General features: G+C 42.0%; 2 protein-coding genes across 3 annotated transcripts; one reads left to right on the top strand and one right to left on the bottom strand.

Annotated features, from left to right (window-relative positions):
• Positions 1-631: 631 nt before the first annotated feature.
• On the bottom strand, positions 632-2,692 carry oxsm (3-oxoacyl-ACP synthase, mitochondrial). Its single transcript, XM_005804505.2, has 2 exons — positions 1,620-2,692; positions 632-1,500 (listed from the first exon to the last, which is right to left on the bottom strand). Exons 1-2 carry the CDS (start codon positions 2,609-2,611, stop codon positions 1,095-1,097), a joined length of 1,398 nt encoding a protein of 465 aa, XP_005804562.1. The 5' UTR covers positions 2,612-2,692; the 3' UTR covers positions 632-1,094.
• A 217-nt stretch (positions 2,693-2,909) lies between these two features.
• Positions 2,910-15,345, top strand: ngly1 (N-glycanase 1). Of its 2 annotated transcripts, none has more exons than XM_005804506.3 (12): positions 2,910-3,087; positions 4,668-4,782; positions 4,877-5,092; positions 9,069-9,231; positions 9,353-9,572; positions 9,876-9,997; positions 10,293-10,438; positions 12,930-13,040; positions 13,138-13,323; positions 13,955-14,140; positions 14,554-14,731; positions 14,827-15,345. In XM_005804506.3, exons 1-12 carry the CDS (start codon positions 2,987-2,989, stop codon positions 14,997-14,999), a joined length of 1,917 nt encoding a protein of 638 aa, XP_005804563.1. In that variant the 5' UTR covers positions 2,910-2,986; the 3' UTR covers positions 15,000-15,345. The 2 variants fall into 2 exon arrangements, with proteins under 2 accessions (XP_005804563.1, XP_023200206.1); XM_023344438.1 differs by having other exon boundaries at positions 13,138-13,311.
• Positions 15,346-15,409: the final 64 nt, after the last annotated feature.

Raw genomic sequence — 15,409 nt, forward strand, 5'->3', positions numbered from 1 at the left:
GTGTCTTAAGACTTTGTAGGTGCCCTTACTTTTAAGACAAAGCAACCAGTGCAAAACATTTCCATTTGTTTGTTATGAATAATGTTGTAATGGACTACAGTTGGTTGTCAAGAGTTTTGCAATGAATAAGCCTGAATAAGATGTGAGTAATGAACACATATCTCCTATGAGTTCAAAAGCAGTTGTTCTCTTTGCTGTTGCACATCGACAGAAAAGGAGGGAGGACATGTGTGGGATCAACTGTGAGCTGATGCCATCTAGTGGTGAAGGGAGAAACATGCAGAGTTCAGTTTTTCAGTGGCTGCATCATTTTTTACCAGGAAGGAGCAGTTTTTTTTTTAGTAATTGAATTAAATTTCCACAACAGACTGACATTAAAAGTGTCAGCAACATGTTTTTAGATCTATTTTTTCTGACATTTCTTTGAAATATGTTTTTTCCCCGTCATTTGTCATAAATACTAACATTCCGCAGAAGAAAATGTATCCATACTCCTTTTGTCAAAGACACGCTTTTCTTTACTTCAAAACCTAAAAATAGGAATAAAATGGTGGCCGTTGGAAAACATTATAAATTTGCTACATGAGAAATTTGCCAAAAATTTGAAGTTGTGCTTTTTCCAAAGGTCAGGCAAAGGAAGTGGCTCTAATCCAGTTTTATTTAAACATATTTGGAAGTTTGTTCTTTCAGAAAAGAAAGCACATCTGTGATAACAACCCTAATACAAACTGGACTAATGTTGCAACATTCAGTCATAATTCACAGTGTCATTTTAGCAGAAACCCAAACACAGCATAACGTTACAGACACATTAACAGCAGTGCTCAGCAGTGGAGGAAGTCACCTGGGTGTTACTGAGACAACCATGAACTCTGAAAATATTAAACAGTCCTAATTCTTGTTCTTCACTTTTGTCAAGAACAAGAAAATGCTCCCAAAGACAGAGGCATCTGTACCAATGAATTAAAGCATTTTGGAAAGCAGTTCCAGTTAAAGACATCACTTTTGCTGGTGAATACTGGGTTATTTTAGAACATAACTGATGTGGAACTCTAGTTTATTATTTTTGAGGCAAATGTCATCAAGTCAGTCTATCATGAGAAACTGCTGAGACATAATGAAGCGTTGGTTCCACCAAACCCAAATGAGTTTGTGAGAGCGAGCCTTCGGCTCTCAGTCCTCCATGGTTGTGCTGTGCAAGGAACATAGTTTAGGTTGAACTCAGGCTCAGTGCGGTCCAGGTTGAGGGTTGGGGGCAGAACCCCGTGGTAGCAGGCCAGAGCAGTGAACGCTGCCTCCAGAGCCCCAGCAGCACCCAGCAGATGCCCCGTGGCTCCCTTAGTAGAAGAAACAGCCAGACTGTCAGTGCTGTGCTGGAAGAGCCTCTTAATGGCTGCATTTTCTGCAGCGTCACCCAAGGGCGTGGAGGTGGCGTGAGCGTTTATGTAGGTGACATCTGCCGGGGAGACCGCAGCATCTCTAAGGGCAGCAGACATACACCTGTTGAAACATCAGGCAGGCGATTAAGCAGGTCAAAAAGTTGATCTGACTTTCTACTTGATTCCTAATTTCAATGTTGAGCAAAATAAATAAATAAATAAATAGGTCTAACGAGTCACCTAAATGCTCCATCCCCGTCTGAAGAGGGTGCAGTAATGTGGGTGGCATCCCCTGAAAGCCCATAGCCCAGGACTTCTGCATAGATCCTGGCCCCTCTTCCCACTGCATGACCCAGCTCCTCCAGCAGGACCACGGCTGCCCCCTCTCCCATCACAAACCCGTCTCTGTCCGGGTGGAAAGGCCTGGAGGCCAGCGGAGGGTCGTCGTTCCATTTGGTGGCGAGGGCGCGTGCTCTGGCAAAACCGGCCATTGACAGTGGTCCGATACAGGATTCTGTTCCACCTGTAACCATGGCAACAGCATCCCCGTGTGCGATGAACCTAGCTGCATCACCAATGGCGTGAGAGCCGGTTGTGCAGGCCGTGGACACAGCGTGGTTAGGGCCCTTCAGTCTGTGTTTGATGCTGATGTGACCCGCTGCCATGTTGACCAGGATGCGCGGCACAAAGAAAGGGCTCACTCTGTTGTAGCCCTTTTCTCTGAAAGCAGCGGAGGTGCGAGCAATCTCATCCAGTGACACCATCCCCATGCCTACAGCCACTCCCGTGTTAAGATGCTCCTCTGGGCTTTGGGGGCACCACCCTGAGTCCTCAAGAGCCAGCTGAGCAGCCCCGAGGGCCATTGCGGTGGCCGGGGACATGCTCTTCAATTCCGTACGTGTTGCAAATGTTTCCTCCCTAAACTGACCCTCATCCGACCCTCTAGGTACCACAGCAGCCACCTTACAGGGGATAGTCCTGTACTCCTCGGGGTCCAGGGCGACAATCCCACTCTGGCCACTGATGAGGCGTTCCCACACCAGAGCGGTGCCTGTGCCCAGGGGACACACCAGTCCTATTCCAGTAATAACAACCCTCCTCAGAGAGTGCTGTCCATACTGGGAGCTCTGGGTGGGTTGGTTAGAACAAAAGGCAGCCTTATGAAGCAGAGTTCTGCTGTAATGAAGATTCAGTTGGAGTTTTGTCCGACAGGACAGAGATAATGCGGACATTTTAATATTTCCCACAACTAAACCGATTGACCTAAGAAAAAAAAACTAAAGCAGCTAGCCTTAAAAGCTAAGAGTTGATTGTTTTTAGCTTGTTTTAGGTATCAATGATGAACGCCATTTCAGTTTTATTAATGACAAAAAATAAACTGACTTATTAGCTGTTTTAAAATAAAGAAATAAAATACACATATAGTTTAAAAATATAACTCTAAAGGTATAAACACAATTTCCGTGCAATTTTGAAGGTCATGATATTTTGTTAGGCAGCTTGTGGGACACATTCCTCGAGGACCCCAGGCGGAAGCAATTTAGCTCTAATTTGAAAGTACCAGTAGTCGTTGGCGCTACATCTTCTACCAAAAGCTATAAAACAAAATGTCTCTGTCTCCAGCGGTCACAACACTGTGTGACAACTCTGACGAGGTCTTCCTGGATGTGGCCAAGTTGCTGCTTACATATGCGGACAACATTATAAGGTATGTCCAGTAAACGGGTCAGTGGAACGTGTCAAGGTCCATCGGGATTTACTGTATCTTCCTGAAAATTACACACCAACTGCTTTGCTTTCTTTTATCAACTTCACGAGAAAACAAACGAAAATAAACATTCCGCTTTATGGTCTCTGTACGGTATGCATGCATTTGTGATGGTTTTAATAAGGTGATACAATTTTCTAATTTCAGACCTCGTTGTAGGTTTTTTATCAGGGTAATTTTGGTGTACGTGTCATCATTAGGGATCAGCGTAGAGGTAGAGATAAATTCTGCTTTTTCTTACATGTTCCGAAAACACGCGAAATACAAATAGCAATAATATTATATATCTGCCCGTTTTATGTAAAATATAGTATTATTTATATCTTCACAGTGGTGCAATTTGTAGCACTCCTGGGTTCGAATCCCAGCTTGGGGGTTTCTTGCATGGATTTTGCGTGTTCTTCCTGTGCATGCGTAAATTCTCTCCGGGTACTCCGGCTTCCTACCATAGTCCAAAAACCAAACATGACTGTCAGGTTAATTGATATCTCTAAATTCTCCATAGGTGTGGTTGTGTGTGTGCATGATTGTTTGTCCCGCTTGTCTCTGTGTTGCCCTGCAATAGACTGGCGACTTGTCCAGGGTGACCCCGCCTCTCACGTGTTGACTGCTGGAGAAAGGCATCAGCATCCATCACTACCTCATTAGGAATAAGCGTGTATGATAATGGATGGATGGATTATTAACAGCACTCATTAATTTCAGTGGAACTTGATGGTGTTTGTTGTACAGGTACATCTCCGTTGATCAGCACACCCTCAGCCCAAGGAGGTCTGGACAGTCACAGCTGTGTTTCAGCAAGTTATAGTTCATTGTGGACTTCATCCTGGGGGTTCCTATATGTTCTTGAACGACCTCATTTATTTCTATTCTGATCTAGAGTGTTGTGGCTTTAAATGCCTTGATACCTAAGGGGCTCAGGTAATTCTCTCTTTGAGTCTTCAGAGGTGTTTTCTTGGACCAGAATCATTTCCATCCTACTTTAACTGTCTCCTAAGCTGACTGCTTAAGAAAGTTTAATATCTCATTTTTATAGTTGCATATGTAGCAGTGACCCATTTTTACATTTTGAATATCTGTCAGAGAATAAAACCTAGTTGTTTTCAAATTTAAAAGTGATGATCTGTGGACCTCATGGTACTTTCAGCTTCCCACCTATTGATCACGGCAGATTTGTGTCTGGTATTAAAACTCACACAAGCTTCCTTTAAAACATTTGTAATCACTGACTTTTAATTTTATTTTTTTTACCCCTCCAGGGGGCTCTAGTGTCCCTTATATGATAGTAGGCTGACAGGAAACGGGGAAGGAGAGGGGGAAGACATGCGGCAAATGTCGTCTGGTCCGGGAGTCGAACCCGCGACGGCCGCGTCGAGGACTCAAGGCCTCCAAATACGGGTCGCGCTAACCACTACGCCACCAGGGCACGCCCACTGACTTTTAATTTTAAATATGTAGTAAAATGTTCACTGAATAGAAATCAAATTCTGCCATCTTGTTTTCTATGTCACTGCCAACAGGTGTCCAACTGAGGAAAAGTACAGGTCTATCCGTATCGGCAACCCCACCTTCTCCACCAAGCTGCTGCCTGTCAAAGGAGCTGTGGAATGTCTCTTTGAGATGGGATTTGAGGAGGTAAATGGACAACTATCATTAATGTCACAAATTCTAAAGCTGCTGCTCCTGTTGTGTAACATTGTTACCAGCTGATTTCTCTAACCCTTTCCAGGCTGAAACCCATCTGGTCTTCCCCCAGTCTGCATCAGTGGAGCAGCTGAAGCACATCAGGGACTGTATTGCTGCAGAGCGGGATCTGAGACTGCGTGGGGGGCGTCCTGTCCGACCTGCTTCTCAGCCTGCTGTGGCCTCAGCATCGGCACCGGAGAGCTGCGCTGCTGCTTCCAGCCCACCAGCAGTGCCATCTACCCAACAACCTTCATCCCTGGTAGATGCGCTCACTGCTTCTGTGTTGTTTCTACCAGTAAAACGTGTTCATTCTTCTTTGATTTTCTTTGGGTTCCACTATCAAACTGAAACATTTATTTGTTCTTATAATCATGAACAACTTTTCAATTTCAGAAATACTTTATTGATGCCAAATGAAAATGAAATGTTGTTGCAACTCATATTAATTCTAATACAAATTTAATTCATTTGCATGGTATATTGTTATTGAGAATCCTCTAGAGCAGTGTTTCCCAACCCTGGTTTAGAGGACCAGGGTTGGGAAACACTGCCCAAACCTGGACAGTTTAGGTATTTAGGTATACCTAAATGTTTTAGGTATTTCCTTACTTCAGTCCAGCTGATTTCAATTGATGACTGATTAACAGGTGTTTTTTGAACTGCAGTCAGTTGAATCAGGCACATTAAAGCAGGGAAACCTCTAAAACATGTAGAACAGTGTGCCTTGAGGACCAGGTTTGGGAAACACTGCTCTAGGGCATAGGTGTCAAACTCCAGTCTTCAAGGGCCGGTGTCCAGCAACTTTTAGATGTGCCTCTGCTACACCACACCTGAATAAAATAATTAGGTCATTAGCAAGGCTCTGGAGAACTGATCTACACAAGGAGGAGGTAATTAATCCATTTCATTCCAGCGTTTTGTACCTGTGGCACATCTAAGAACTGCAGGACAGCGGCCCTTGAGGACTGGAGTTTGACACCCTTGCTCTAGGGCACAGGTGTCAAACTCCAGTCCTGGAGGGCCACTGTCCTGCAACTTTTAGATGTGCCTCTGCTGCACCACACCTGAACAGAATAATTAGGTCATTAAGGCTCTGGAGAACTGATCTACACAAGGAGGAGGTCATTAAGCCATTTCATTCCAGTGTTTTGTACCTGTGGCACATCTAAAAACTGCAGGACAGCGGCCCTTGAGAACTGGAGTTTGACACCCCTGCTCTAGGGCCACCATCAGAGTTGCCTCTGCAGAGCAATGTGGTTGAAGATTCCTTAGTAACTGTTGCACAGTGAGACGGCCAAGCATTTTAGCAGCAACTTGGAGTTCAAGCAGGGGGATTTTTACATTATATACTGGATTATCAGTGACTACATTCAATTCCACATACTTGTTAATGTCCCTCTGTTAAGTCAATTTAATTAAGTTTTTTTGTATTTCACCAATTTTCTAAATTCAGTGGCTTTATGTCAGTGTTGTGTGATGCAGACATGGTACTGTGTTGTGGTGGAACACGTCAGCTGGTGCTGCAAACATGCAAGACTGCAAGACATGGTTGATGTAAAAGCATTTTACATCAACCAGTCTATTGATTCATTTATTGATAAATAAAATCAAAAGATTTGGTAATATTATTGTACTGTAAACAGTCTGCTTTTTCACTTATTGCATATTACATCATAATCTTGACAAAGATTTGCTCATTAAACTACTAAATATGCTTAAAGTTTCTATTTCAGCATTATTGAAATGACAGACCATGTTGAAGACAAATTTAAAAGTGTAATAACTGGAGTCTAACATATAGTTATAAAGATGTTATGCAAATTTAAATGTTCTAAAAATGAAATACATAAATCTGACGCTGTATGCTGCATAATGTGGCAAATGTAGTATCTGGCCTTGCCTCTGAGAACAGAATCGGTGTTAGTAAGGCAGAAGGCAGAGCTGATTGGTTCACATGGGTAGGAACAGTGGTCCAATCAGCAGCAGGGAAGGTGAGGGCACAGTGCAACCAGTCAGACTGGAATGGAACAATCTACTCCATCAGACAGGACCACAGCTAGTAAGTGGATGAAAGCGAAAGCGTTTGACTTTTGAAGGCTGACTTTTGTTTTGACACGATGAACATTGACTTACCAGAGAGCTGATTTTGTCAACTGGTACACTGCACTGCTCTGTCCTCTGGCCCCAGACCAGAGCAACACCGTGAACAGCAGGTAAACTCAAAGCTCCGAGCCACCGCTGCCTTCTTCCTGCTCACTGGGAGAGAAGAAGCAGCAGTAAATCAACACTGCTCAACTTTTTATTAACTTCTACTTTGGGTCCTTTAGCCCTGCCTACTGTATGTCTTAGCCAGTCATGGAAACTGCCATTGTTCCATCTGGCCTGGTGGTACGAAGCTAAGTCCGCAGCTTGAGACTGTGTGGTTTGTAAATTACAGTCAGGAGCAGAGATGAGTTTGAAAGTTCTGACTGAGGCTACACTAACTAAATGATTTGCAATTACATGCATTGAAATGTATATTCTAAAACCTGAAATGAAAGCAGTTCATGTAGCCTATAGCTTGGAATCTCTGCTAGCTTGGCATTTCCACCGGGGGTAGTGATAACGATGACGACTGCTCAAATACGAGTTCATCCAGTTAACTCTGAAAGTAAGGGGAAGTAAGGCACTGTTAACCCCATATGTTTCCAAGAAACTGCAGTAGGACAAGAGGATTACACAATTTATGGCTGTGAATGAGCAACTCATTACTGTGGTGGAGAATACAGCTGCTGCTGGAACTACAGTACGTTGTCTCTTTGGAATACTGTGTAGTTGACTAATCTGTCTAAACTAGTTCATGTAGTTCATCTCCTCCAGAGTTTATCTGCTCTCACCACTGTTGACTTTGATTAGGACTTTAGAGGCTTTCATAAATTTATGATGTTTAAAGGGCATGATCCACCTAAACACAAATTTGTTAAGATAGAAATAATATTTTTAGCTAACATTGACAGTCATTCCAAACCATAATCTCAAATAAGTAAATTTAGTTTTTGAATTTGTGATGGAGTCTTAAAATATTTATGGATTTTAAAAACTGGCAACTTAAAATGAACACAAAGAAACTAGCATTATGGCACTATTTTGCAATCTGTTAAAGTACCATGTATGCTTTTCAGCACTGTTAGTACCTATATTAATTGCTTATTAATGTTGGTGGTCTGCTATGACTGATTGCGACTTGAACACCCCACCTCCCCCATGGAGAGCCCTGCAGAAAAGAGGAAGTTGGGTTCCATGGCAGTCTCTTCGCTTCCTGCATGTTGTTCAGTCCTTCAAAACTGGTGCCCTACCAAGTTGTAGCAGTCAAAGAGTTCAGCTGATATCACTTTCAGTCTACTTAGTTGACTAACTGGTGTTTTTGAAATCGTTGTGTTGGAAATGATTGCCTCTAAAAAGGAAAAAAAAAAACTTCACAATGTCAAAGAGGGTTTAGCAAGCTTTAGAGTGGCAACAGAATCATGGTTTTCTCTGATGTATCCTTCTTGTGATTGTATGGGACTTGTCAAAAATCAGTTACCTGGAAAAGATTATGGGAAAGCAGCCATAAGTTTAGGTACTGATCTAAGGTAGACACTTCTTTCAGCAATCCAGGATCAACCTGCTGAGAATCAGAGGATTTTTCAACAGGATGAAGTGCCGTTTCACACAGCAAAACTGATAATCAAGAGGCTCAGAGATCAGAACATTGAGATCCTGGACCTGTGGTTGGGTTGTCCATTTCAGTCCGAGTCTGCAGTCGGTTCTCCGAATTGAGATGGAGAAACAGATGTTCACTAACCGCGCTAGATCCAAACACTAAGAAGAGATGTATAGGTCATCATCAGTCAGGTTTAGTTCTAGTATTTCACACAGAATTACTAGTTATGAAAACCAGTATTGGCTTCACTCAAACATTTGATCAGTTTGCTGATCAAAGATGTTGAAAAGTTTATTGTTCATCAGTTTACTGTAGAAATCAGTAAATTGTCTAAAAATACCACCTGTGTGAGGAGTGACTGTACATCAGAGGGGTTGAGAGCTCACACAGCGCCTTTTAAGCCAAGCTTTATAGAATCTTGAGTTTACAAATGGTTGGACAAATAAATGGTTCCATTCAGTTATATCGGAAATGGCTGAGAATGCATTCACTTGGACACCAACCTCTGGCTTGGAATTTTATTTTAAAAAACTCTGTTTTTTTTGTCTTTCAGGAGAGCAGCATGAGTTTCTTTGTGACTCTTCAGTCCAACTTCCAACATGTGATGCAGTATGAAAACCCCGAGCTGCAGCTGAAAGCCAGAAGCATCATCCCTCATCACCAGTTGTCCTCCTCTGCTCAACACAAGCTGAAGGAGCTGAAGGAGGCTGACCCAGGTGAGATCACCCCTCAGCAACCACACCCACCCCACTCTGTCACACCTGTGCTTTTGCCTACCCTGCTCACCTCTCAAACTAGAGAATCAGAGGAAAGTCATTTTGCTGTCTTTATGTGTAGAATGTAAGTTGGGAATAGAAGACTGCTTGGTGCTGGAGCTGCTCCAGTGGTTCAAGTGCGACTTCTTCTCCTGGGTGGACTCCTTGCCCTGCAGCCAGTGTGGGGGCCCCACCAAACACGGTCCGGCCCTCGGGCCCACGGCGGAGGAACTACGCTGGGGAGCTCAGCGAGTGGAGAACCACTACTGTCAGAGCTGCCAGCTCTCTACCAGATTCCCTAGGTGTGTGTACGTGGGTGTGTGTGTGTGTGTGTGAGAGAGAGAGGCAGAGACATTTTTAATACAAGTTCTGTGGAAAGGACTGGCATTGAAACTAGAATTTAGTTTGAAATGTGATATAGCTGTGTAAATAAGTAGTTAGAGATGCACAATTTATTAATAGCATTTTTTAAATTATTGATGTTTTTAACACTATATATCACATCAATAATTCTTTGAATCAACAGTACAACCTTTTCTGTTAACAAGCTTGATTCCATTTTTTAATGAGCATTTGTGGGTTTTGTCTCTTACGGTCAACATTAGGTATAATCACCCTGAAAAGCTTTTAGAAACCAGGAGGGGGCGCTGTGGAGAGTGGGCCAACTGTTTTACTTTGTGCTGCAGAGCCATGGGCCTTGAGGCCAGGTACATCTGGGACAGTACAGGTATGTCCATGTTCCATAGTACATCAGTAACTCTCATTTAGTATTCTGTTGAGTGTCACCTGCTAAACGTATTTTCTCATTGTTTTTACTGCATTCCTACCAGAAAACATTTTTTTTTTTTACTTTGCAGAACTTTCAGTTTCAGTTTGACTGTTCTCTGGACTGCATCACTCATAAGTTATTATATCCCTGTGTATTATAGCTTCCTGCAATTTGTTTCTTTTGGTCTGGAACCAAAGCTTGATCCTGCTTGCAGTACTGAAGTGAATACAAAGCAGCGTTTGTCTTGTTGCAGACCACGTGTGGACAGAGATTTACTCAGTGTCTCAGCATCGCTGGCTGCACTGCGACTCATGTGAGAACGTCTGTGATAAGCCGCTGCTGTACGAGATCGGCTGGGGAAAGGAACTGGCTTACATCCTGGCTTTCTCCAAGGACCAGGTCAGAGCAGCGCTTGGTCAGCAGCTTCTGCTTCTGCCACTATCAGTACTGATAAAGCTAGCTGGCAAGACATAAGCCCCACCTTCTGTTGCCAGATCTAAAGCTAACAAACTGTTATTAAAGGAAAAACACAAACAATAAGGGTAAAATTATTTTCCATTTGTGGATGTCTGCTTTAAAAATGAGTGTAAAAGTCCATATTGAAAGCTTTCTGTTGAGGTGCATTTTATGCATCCTTTCTGGTCTGGAAATCCCTGAAGATGAGGAGTTGTAAAGTGTTGCCAAGTATGGCAATGCTTGAGTTGCTGCTCTTCCTGTCCAGGACTTGTTGCCTAAGCAACCCCAACCTTTTATAGTGGATGTAGAGCAGGGGTGCCCAAAGTCGGTCCTCGAGGGCTGGCATCCTGCACGTTTTAGTTCTCTCCGTGGTGGTACCAACAACCTTCTCAGCAGGTCAATGTTCTTCTTAGGCCTTCTAACAAGCTATCATTGGATCCAGGTGTGTTAAACCAGGGAGAGAACTAAAACATGCAGGATGCCGGCCCTCAGGGACCCACTTTGGGCACCTCTGACGTAGAGTTTAGATATTTGGCCCGAACTCAGGCCAGAATTATTTGCTTGATGGTCAGGGCGGGCTCTGGCTTCTGTGGCTCATTTAATAAGCCTGCAATACGTCCAGCGCAGAAAAAGCCAAACCAGAATGCATGATGTAAAGATGTGTTAATCTGCTTATTATACTATATGAGTAGATAGTTTAATCAGTTAAGGAAATAAAGAAAGTAAGTAGGATGCAGAAGTTAATCGGACTGTAACAAGCACAGCACACTGCATGCACCTCCACCAGCAGCTGCAGAGATGGAATCTTTTCAATCACACAACCCAGTCACTTGTTGTATTATCGGTTACAACGAGTGACAAGATGGAGCTGGAGGATGTTCAATAAAAGCTAAACACGGTAAAAGTTACACTGCTTGCTTAGTGGATTGAAAAAGAAATGAGTAAAATCTTAATTAAAATAATATGATGAGTTTACTTGGGCCTCAGACCTATAATGAATGTTGATCAGTTAGGTTGGATCAGGCTTGGCCACAGTGTATAAGGACTCTGACTTGGGCAGGTTGGACTTTTTTAAGCTCGATATGATCTCTAGATGGATATGTCAGGAAAATAAGAACGTGTGAATATTTTACTAGTATTAATCTGTGTTGCAATTCCAAACAAAGCACATTTTTGTCTGTATGATTGCTAAGGTTCTTTGATAAATTGGCCCTGATGTCCTTAACTTTGGGAGATTTGCAATCGGGTAATACTAACATAAGAAACTGATCTTATTCACTGGTCTTATCTATGTCCACTAAGGTCTGGAAATCAGCCGCTGTCCCCTTCTGCTCTGCCCTGAGAGAGGGCCCACTGACAGACACCAGCTCATGTCTGTTAATAGTAACCACACTGATGCCAACTTTGTAATGTTGCCCTATTTAGTGACTTTTCAGACGAAAAAGTATCAATCAGAATGGGAATAGGCAGGTCAGGCTACTAAAAGATTAATTGTTTATGGGTTTTGTGGTGTTTCATTATGGTGTAATGATTAAACATAAAATATCTATAAAAAGTAAGTGAAAATGTTTGTATTTGGTAAAAGGTATTTTATCTAAACAGGTGGAGATTGGTGAATTGAGATCCCCCTGTGAATTAAAGGTGGTTTGGTCCGTCACAGCTGGGACTATTTAAGGCTGCAGTTTCACCTGTGAAATTCTTTTTGATGCTGTGTGAAGAATAAACCACTGCTGTTTCCACCCCACTCTGCCTCAGCTTTTCATCCTCACTGTAAAATCCAGCCGTAAAAGGCCGCCTTGTTACAATTAGAAGTATAGTTAATGACAGAAATCACTGTGAAACAGGATTTTACTATTATTACAAAACAAAATGGTTGCAGAGTTAAAATTTAAACTTTCTTCAGCATCTCTCTTTATCAATCAGTGTGTTTGGTATGGTTGGGTTTTCTGAACAGCAGCATAAAAAAGGCTGAAACATGACTTCCACACAGTTTCCCTGAGTTATGCTTTTTAGTTTCCGTCTGACTGGTGACCAATTCAGGGGCGAGCCAACTGGAAACGGTCTGAGTCTAGTGTCTAGCTGATTTTCCAGTGCATCTCTATCTCTACCGTTTCCATTTGCATCAGGGATTGCTGATATTCAAACCACCCTGGTGCTTTTTTAAATTGCAGTAATTACACATAAGAATCTGCTTTTTACAAAACCACAGACATGTTTGGTTATGTGACAAAATGTTTTAAGTATTTCAGGGGTATTTAAGTTGATCATCTTGTCAACTGTTCATGGTCCAGTTTGGGTTTTTTTTTCTCATTGCGGAGAATTCAATGTTTTATGGTTCAGCATTAGTTCTAAGATGGAGATTAAATTCTTTTCACTTTATAATGGTTAAAACAAAGAGCACGCTCACGTTTTGTGTGTTTTTTTACTTCTTCAGGTGGTTGATGTGACATGGAGATATTCCTGCAAGCATGCAGAGGTTTTGTCGAGGAGAACCAGGGTGCAGGAGGCTTGGCTGCTACACACCATAAATGGCCTCAATGCTGCTGTGAGTTCCAGCGGTTTCTAACCTGCTTTTCAGAATGATTCGATGTAGTGGCAGTGGTAAAAACTTAAAACCTTGTATTTGTTCTCTAACAATAAAGAGACAGCAGTCCCTGAGTCCAGACAGGAAGAGGGAACTGACAGAGAGGCTGCTTGTTGAGCTAGTGGAGTTCATTTCGCCAAAGACACCCAAACCGGGAGAACTGGGAGGCCGCAGCTCTGGGTCTTTGGCCTGGAGAATGGCGCGTGGGGAAACCAGAGCAGCTGATAAAAAGGTATCCACACAGGTAGAGTAATTCACTGAGACGAGGCCGATACACTTGAACAAGATGATGAGTGTGTTAGATCAAAGCAGATTGTTCCTGCAGGCTGGGACAAGAGCTTAAAGACCACCTTTACTCCATCAGTTTTTATTGTTGCAGTTTGCTAAATATTCTAAATTCATTTAGAGATTTTCTAGTCCCACATAGCAGTTTACCTTAGAGCCACATTCATACACAGATTGGAAGGCAACGTGTGGTTATAGTTCCTTACCAAGGGGCACATCGACACATGGTAGAGGTGGAAGTTAGAAGCAAACCTACATTTTTCCAATTTCAATTCAGCTACTGCTCCCATTGAGATCGCCCAACTGTTCGCATTGAGTCCTAAATTACGATGAGTGATTACTATGTGACAGAATTCAAATTAATAAATACTGCATTGAGCCCAAAGAAAGATTAAATATTGCAGTGACTCATATTAGTTATAGTGTGTCACTTAGAAAGTTGTTGAAAATAAATGTAATTAACAGAATATTAAAAAATGATTGCAGATTTCAGATCCTCACACCATCTGGAACCATTGGTCAATCCTCACACATGGGCAAAAGAGGGTGTCTATTTCTTTTTTATTTAACCATGCATGTGTTTGTTTCAGACTGAAGCTTTTGTGTTCACGCCGACTGATGAGGAAAAGAAGGCCAGGTTGTTTCATGTGCGCTACAGCGCCCCAAAGGACCAGTACTGTCGGGTGTCCAGCTCCTCTGAAATAATCCCAAACTGGGATCAGTGTGTATGGACAAAGGAGTCCGTCTTCAGGAAAGTGGAGAATGATTGGAAGATGGTGTGTTTATTATTCTTGATATAGCAACAAAAAAGATAAAAAAAATTAAGTTTATGCTTGCTTTTTAGTAAATGTTTAGTCTTTAAAGATGTGTTTTAAATAATCACAACAAACAATTTTATTGTATTCATTATTGTCTCAATTTCAGACTCCTAAAATGAAATGCATATTTTTATTATGCTACTAGTGCTTAATGTGGGTAAAGATCTCCTTTGATTTTTAATTTACATTTTTACTTATTTGAAAACTTAATACCTAAGAAAAATAAGATGAAAGTAAGTACACGTATATTTAGATTCTGAAAAAAATTGCTGGTGAACTTATTAGCACTCTTCTTCAAGCCTTAAGTTCTAAACAACTTCCAGTATACAGTTTGTGGCTGTAATTGTGGTTGATTGACTTTCTTTTTGTAGGTTTACATTGCACGGACAGAAGGCTCTACTGTTGGAAGAATCAGCTGGAAATTTGACTTCGCTTCAGCTGGGTTGAAGATCCATTCTGTCTCTGTCATGGCCAACAGCAAAACCTTCCAGTCTGGGAAAGTCTGCTGGAGCTTGCAGTCGGGACAGATGACAACCGAGTTTTCTGGCGGTATATCTATGTGCTATGCTTTAAGGGGAACAAAGATATTTTATTATCCGTTTAGTTTTTTGTCTAACCTTTACCTCGTGTTTTTGATCCCTCAGATGGAAGGCTCCAGTCGTTCTCCAGCCTGTCTGCATCTTCAGAGCTGATTGTGGCAGCAGAACTCAGTGGGGGAGACGGGGAAACCTCATGGCAGCACTCTCAGCTATTCAGACAGGGCTTGAATGAACAAGAGGCTTCATTTGAAGTTGTCATCCAGCTACAAGATGCATAATATTTGTTTTTACTTTAAATGTGACCCTTTTTTCTCACTTTTAATTGTCCATGTCTAGTTTGGAACAAAAAGAATCTGTATACAGTTAACATTGTCAAAGAGAATAGTGCAATATTTAAACAAGTGTGTGACCTGATAGTAGATGAATGAATGGATATACCTGTTGCATATTTTTCAATTATTTGGTTTGGGGCATTAACTCATAAATGAGGTACAAATGTAACCAGAAGCCATACAGTTTTGGAATATTTGCTTTCAATGTAAAAACGTATTTACAATTTGAGGCTCAAGGGCAAGCCCATCACAGCTCTGATATTTCCTGTTAGTAATAAAAGTCTTATTTGCAGTGTTTTATAATTATTTACATCACTTCATGCAGGCAGTGTTCTAATTGCAATATGTAGGTACGA

The sequence above is a fragment of the Xiphophorus maculatus genome, chromosome 13, assembly GCF_002775205.1.
Source record: "Xiphophorus maculatus strain JP 163 A chromosome 13, X_maculatus-5.0-male, whole genome shotgun sequence".
Classification (NCBI taxonomy): Eukaryota; Metazoa; Chordata; class Actinopteri; order Cyprinodontiformes; family Poeciliidae; genus Xiphophorus; species Xiphophorus maculatus.

Excerpts from the sequence above, each read along its gene's own strand:
- ngly1 (XM_005804506.3), top strand. The coding sequence starts at position 2,987 with ATGTCTCTGTCTCCAGCGGTCACAACACTGTGTGACAACTCTGACGAG. Across the intron at positions 4,783-4,876 it reads TTGAGATGGGATTTGAGGAG|GCTGAAACCCATCTGGTCTT; the intron begins GTAAATGGACAA and ends AACCCTTTCCAG. Across the intron at positions 5,093-9,068 it reads CCCAACAACCTTCATCCCTG|GAGAGCAGCATGAGTTTCTT; the intron begins GTAGATGCGCTC and ends TTTGTCTTTCAG.
- oxsm (XM_005804505.2), bottom strand. The coding sequence starts at position 2,611 with ATGTCCGCATTATCTCTGTCCTGTCGGACAAAACTCCAACTGAATCTT. Across the intron at positions 1,501-1,619 it reads GACGGGGATGGAGCATTTAG|GTGTATGTCTGCTGCCCTTA; the intron begins GTGACTCGTTAG and ends ATGTTTCAACAG.